The 6,000-nt window shown below is 37.8% G+C and overlaps 1 protein-coding gene across 1 annotated transcript in view; it reads left to right on the top strand.

The window, feature by feature from the left end:
* Positions 1-1,516: 1,516 nt before the first annotated feature.
* STXBP5L (syntaxin binding protein 5-like) overlaps positions 1,517-6,000 on the top strand; it is a 97,161-nt gene continuing 92,677 nt past the window's right edge. Inside the window, exons 1-2 of the mRNA XM_010186848.1 lie at positions 1,517-1,521; positions 3,110-3,173. Coding sequence (XP_010185150.1) covers positions 1,517-1,521; positions 3,110-3,173 — 69 coding nt within the window. The remainder of the gene's footprint in view (positions 1,522-3,109; positions 3,174-6,000) is intronic.

Genomic DNA, 6,000 nt, shown 5'->3' with positions numbered 1-6,000 from the left:
TTCTCACACTTTTTTCCTCATTGCCTGTGCAGCGGTTTTTGCCCTTTCTTTAATGTGCTTTCCCTGCGGCACCACTGTCTTGGCTGCAAGGCTCTCAGCTCTGCCCTGCAGTGGAGTCAGCTGTGTCCAGAACAGGGCAGCCCTGACTGGAATTCTGAAGGTTCACCCCTGCAAGGATATAAGATAAAGCAAGCCTCATAGTAAAAGACAGTTTTACATCATTTACAAAGGAACAACTAGTTTATGTGACAATAAAAGTATATTTAGCCTAAAGTTAGATGTAATGTAGAGTGACTACTGCTCATGTAAAAGTTTGCTTCTACCTGAAGACAAATAGGGACATTATTTCATAAGCCATGACACATGTATTTTAAAAAGAAAATTATAGTTGCATGGATTTATCTAAATGGTTCTTGACTTTTGAAATTGGTCGGTACAAAGAGCAGCCTAGATGGGATCAACCTTTAGCTTAGAAATACAGTATGCTTTTTCCCTTTTCCCTTCATTTGCCCCAATTTTGCCAATACACCTAGTCAAGTACCAATACTGGTATGGCCAAGTAACCCAGCCTGCGTACTGGTTGGTTCAATGGGCTGGGATAAGTACCAAAACAAGTATGCCTGTGTGTGCTTCTTCCACCATTTTTTCTGTTGCTAGCTTAGTCATGCCTGATGTTTGCTTGGCTTTGATCCCTCTTCAGTCATCTCTCAGTGGTTCTTAACTGGCTCAGTACTGAAATTTCTTATTCTGCCTCTTCAGTTTTTTTTCCTCTTATTCTTATCCTTCCTCCTTTGCCCATCGTGGCATAGGCAGCACATACCCCAAATAGATGTAGTCCTTTCCATCCACATACTCTGACCTGTTCAGATAGGTAAACCTAGGTCTGAGACAAGGTTCAAAGCATCATAGAATACTCCAAGATGTCATATTCACTGAGTACAGAGGGACAAGATATGTGTGAGTCTAAGCACTGCTTACAAATACTCTCATTTCACCCTTCAGTTCCCCATCACTGCTTACTTACCTTGTCTGCTTCAAGGTCTGGTGTTGTGGAAATCATCTTTTTATTCCAGTACAGGTTACTCAGAAACAGAAACTCTGCCAGAGCGGTCCCTTCTGGATAGTTGGCTTGGATAAGAATGACAGCCAGATCTGCTAACTGCATCTCTGCAAAAATTGCCGCATGCCATGTCTCAAGCCAAATGGGTACTTGCTGCTGGCACCATTAAAGACAGTTGATATAAACTATTGCTGTAGAAACCGGCTGTCCTGCTTTTCTGCTGATCTCACTTCTGTGCTGGGATATGTTGCAAAATGCTCTTGCAGAATCCTTGCTCACCGACACCTCATGTAGAAAGTAACATACTGCAAGCATCTGTGGAAACATGATCTGCCAAAGCTGAAGGTGGTGGCATGGGATCATCTCATGGAGAAGCTTCACCAAGGAAGGGACTTGCCATATTGCTACTAGCTTTGTGTATGCTGTTAGCAGTGCTGTTAAAATATATGTGAAGGCATGGGGTATAGTCTTGGAAGGTTGTCTGGCCTTTAGATGGCTCAGTTTTCTGTCTCTTTGGTTTGGATTAAATTTAGTTTTGAAGGTCTAAGGATATCTGGAGTAATTTTTCATTGTCTTTAGCTTAGGGGTAAATATCAGGCAAGGTCTTTGCTGCCCAGCTTTGGTGCATGACCAAATAGCTGAAATATTTAAAGCATTCTACAGGCAAAAAATAGAGGCCAGAGAAAAGAGTGTGTGCTTTCAGGAGTGTTGAATCATGTACTATTTTGGGAATGAGTCTATGAAGATATGGATTACTCCATGGTGTTTTAACGTTTGAGTTGCCTGGAAATTTTTGCATACCACTCTCAATCTTGATTTGTAGTCTGACCCAGTAGAACAAAGAGGCCAGTTTTGCTATAGTGCAGTATTTGAGCCAAAGGAAGAGGAACGATGTTAATTTAGGAAAATCCTTTGAGCAGTTTCACTAGAGTACCTTGGTTTTGTTTTGTTTCTTTAATTCTCTTGCAGTTTGTTTTTCAACTTGGAGCCTAAGTAGTTTTAGGTATGACTTCCAGATAAAGTTTTAGCTTTATGAGCCCAGCCAATCTCTGCCATATTTCTTTTCCTGGCGACCTTTGGTGAACCAAGACCAACCAGTCTAGTGCCTAAGCTGTCTAGATGGAAGAAAGGTCCTGTTCTGTGTAGGCCCTCAAATAGCCTGAAGCTTCGTGGACTGGTGATTGTCTTCTTCCTCTGTAGGGGAAGAAGACCTTCCTCCTTCCTTCCAGGGCCTAAAGAAAAATGGTCAGAAAAGATGACAGGTGAAAAATCTTTATCTGTCCATTGAGTTTCCTATGATTTGCATTTACTGTCAGGTGCTGAACATCAATGGCTCAAACACATTGTTGGTACATGTTACAAAATGAGAGGGGACAGCAAGAACAATAAGGAATCTTTATAGAGGCTTATGAAGATTCATGGGATGAGTCTTATGGCTGTGGAACCTCACTGAACCTGCAATGTGTGTGTAACTGTATTAGTTGATCTGGAAATGTCAGAAGGCTTTACAGAGTAAACAAAGGGCAGATGCTCCATTTCTGAAACCTCACTGCAGTAATGCTAAGAAGCTACTGGATAGAGCAGTGTAGCAGAGATTACTGAAGCCCTGTTATTAATGAGATTGGAACTTGATGAGTCTTGTTATCAGTAATTGAAATGAATCCAGTGAAGACTTTCCAGAGTAGCCTTGAAACTGAGCAAGTGAGGAGGGAGGGCAGAAAGAGAGGTTGTTGACAACAGAAAAGGCAAAATAGCCTTAGAAATGAGAGGAAAAAATACTGTAATGGGAGGAATAGTGAGATTTTTTTAAAAATTGAAGAAAAGATTCCTCAACAAAGGAGAATCTTTGCCTTATAACAGTAAAAAAGAAATAAAGAAGAACATGAAAAGATATGGATAACTCTTGGATAGTTATCTTCCCCTATTTGACTTTTTAGAATGACTTTTCAACCATTAAGGGTATATTTTAGCATACCTAGAAATTAAGGTAAACATTTAGCTCTTCATACAAAAATTATTCACAAACTTGTATTTATTTTTGTCTTGCAGATCCACAAAGACTCACCCTGGTCCGGTCGTACATTTAAGTGACAGCCCAAGAGATGAGGGAAAAGTGAGTACAACTAACGGTATAAAATATTGCAACATTTCATAGCCTTTGTTTGCCTTGATAGGTCTTTCTTTTTCCTTACTCACTAATTTTTTCATCTGCTTGCTTTATATATTTTGCAAGGTCACTTGTACTATTTTACAGTTTTTAAGAAAAAAAGTTATCTTTATACAATTGTAATGAGTAAAAATCTGTGATACACACAACATACTGTACTTTGAAACATATAGCAAATCAAAATTGGTACCTAATTAGATAAACTTGAGTTTTGCTTAAGAAAGAATTGACTAAATCTGTATTATGACTTTAGTACTTGTATAAACATGCTATTATGAAGTCATTATAGTAAGTTTTCATAAAGTAATGACTCTTTTTCTTATACAAGTATAATGATGATAGTAGCCCATATTTGGAACTTACTGCTGTTTATGAACAGAGTTGAGAATAGCAAAGAGCTGTCAAGAAGTGGAAACAAGACATGTAGTCAGAGAGCTAGGGTTGTGATTGATACCATCAGGAGGCAAAATCTGAGTTGGCTTTATTTATACAGTAGCTTTTCCAAAATGAAATTTGGTTGCCAGAATGACAGTTTTATTAGAGTTTTTTTATTCATGTGTTGCTACTGAATTTTTGAGCATTTTGCCTGTGTGGAAGGGGCATTTAACTATCTCATAATTTTTGATCACTATTGCCAATTGCATTTCAGTGTGTGTTTACAAAGGACTGCATCTTACAAATGGTGTATCTGTGCCTCACATAACAGCTGATGGTTATTGGAAACTAGCAGCATTTTGAATTTCTGATACTGATATGGAGAATGTTGTGCTGAAGTTAATATGGGTACCTAGAAAAACACTGATGACTACATCTGAATTTAATTTGCATTATCCATCCTTGGACCTATCCATATTTGCAAGGCAAACTATGTGTAAATGATACACTTGCCAGGTAGCCCTCCAAAAAAATTAGATTGAATCTCTAAGCCTTTTTGGAAGAATCACAACAGATCAAGCAATTTAGAATACAGCAAATACAGTAATTAAACATTATGGAGTGCAATGTTTTAGCTTCAAACCGGAATTCATCATGAAATGCTATTTAACTAGTTATGGCAAAATACCTGATAAAAACCAAGGTTTATTGATGAGGCATAACTCTTGTTCACTGGCCACAACAGAAGCTGCTGGTGACCTACTTAAAGCACACAGTGGAGGGAAAAAGGATATGATACTTTAAAAATGGTTTTGTGAGTGAACATCTCTTACTGGAATGTCATGTACCGTGTCCAAACAGAAACCTAAAATATTTTGACTCAAAAAGAGAGAAGATGAAAAGATCCCAGGAAAGGGAGTTAGAGGAGAACTTGCTTGGAAGTACAATTGGTTATTGCTTAGAAGGGACGTTGGAGACATCTGGACACAGATGAAGTACTAGCATACTAACAACAGCAGCAGCAGCAAAATCAGATGGGTCCCTATCAAAAACAAGCATTGGAAATTTATGGGGAGAAAGAGTAGAAAGTGTAAGCCATACTAAAACCGTCCTAGTGCATCTGTTGATATCATTGATAGTTTGGGAGTGGTGTAGAGAACAAATGGGTACAAAGCACTTGCAGATTTTCAGAATGTGGAATTGATAGTATTTGTTATTTACAGGAAGATTACAGTGAAAGGTACACACATATGTAAGAGAAGATCCAAGCACTAAATCAAAAGACATAGCTCCATGTCAAAAAACACAACAGTGGAGAAAAAGAGTAAATAATTTTTTCAACTAAGTCTCATTAAACGTTGGTTGAAAGAATGAAGGTTAAAAACAATAAATCTTTATTCAAAATGGGAAAAAAAAAACCAACCCAACAAACAACCAACTTCTGCGACTTCTGCTGTTCAGCATAAACAACATAGAAAAGAGAGTAAGCAGTGATATGATCAGATTTGCTGGACTTTTGGAGACTGAGAAACTCAGCAGCAAGATGGCAGGTTAAATACTGTCTTTTGTAAGTATTCAGTGTAAATGATGGGAAGTGGTATGTGTGGGAAGACGTATTTCTGACTTTACGTATCAATCAATCAGTCTGAGCTGATCATTACTGTTTGGTATCAAAAGTTTTGAATGATGATTGACAGTTCGGTGAAAATGTCAGCACAGTGGTGACCAATAAAGAAAATCAAAATTAGGCATTATGTGGAGAAGAATAGAGAACAAAACAGGACTATTGCATAAATGGATGGTTGACTTACCTGCCTTATGCTGAGTGTATTTTTTGTCCTTCTGTCTCTAAAAGAACATAATTGTGCTAGAAGAAATTCAGAGAAGAGGCAAGGTTTTCTATATGAGACACAACTAAGTGAGACAGGACAGTTCATTGTGGTAAAGAGCTGATTGTGATTCCGAGTTTGAAAATCACAGTTTTTACGAAGACGGTAGAAGAAGTTTATAGTCTCTTTCAATACAAAAACTAAAAGGATATCAAATGAAGCTGACAAAAGTCAGGTTCTGTAAAAGTGAATTAAATGCTTCTTCAAATGTGCAATGGGTAGAAGCTATAAAACTTTTTCTAAATGGTTCTGTGGCATCTGAAAATGTGTATTGGTCATAAGGGAGACTAGAAAAGATAGCACAAGATAAATCAATTTGAGGGTTACTGACAAGGTTTGCTAAATTTTCCTGGAATGTTATTAAAGCTGAGGTTAAATGGAGTCATGACTAGTTGTAAAGCTGGCTATCTTTGAATGAGAAAATTACTTAGGCTGAGAGAATATGTCAGTATGATAAGTACTTGGCCTTCTAACATATTGTTGTTTGGTGTTTGCTCTTAGCTATTTAA

Source organism: Mesitornis unicolor, unplaced genomic scaffold (assembly GCF_000695765.1).
Source record: "Mesitornis unicolor isolate BGI_N332 unplaced genomic scaffold, ASM69576v1 scaffold12216, whole genome shotgun sequence".
Lineage (NCBI taxonomy): Eukaryota > Metazoa > Chordata > Aves > Mesitornithiformes > Mesitornithidae > Mesitornis > Mesitornis unicolor.
Note: the sequence above shows the minus strand (reverse complement) of the source record. Positions and strands in the feature narration are given on the sequence as shown.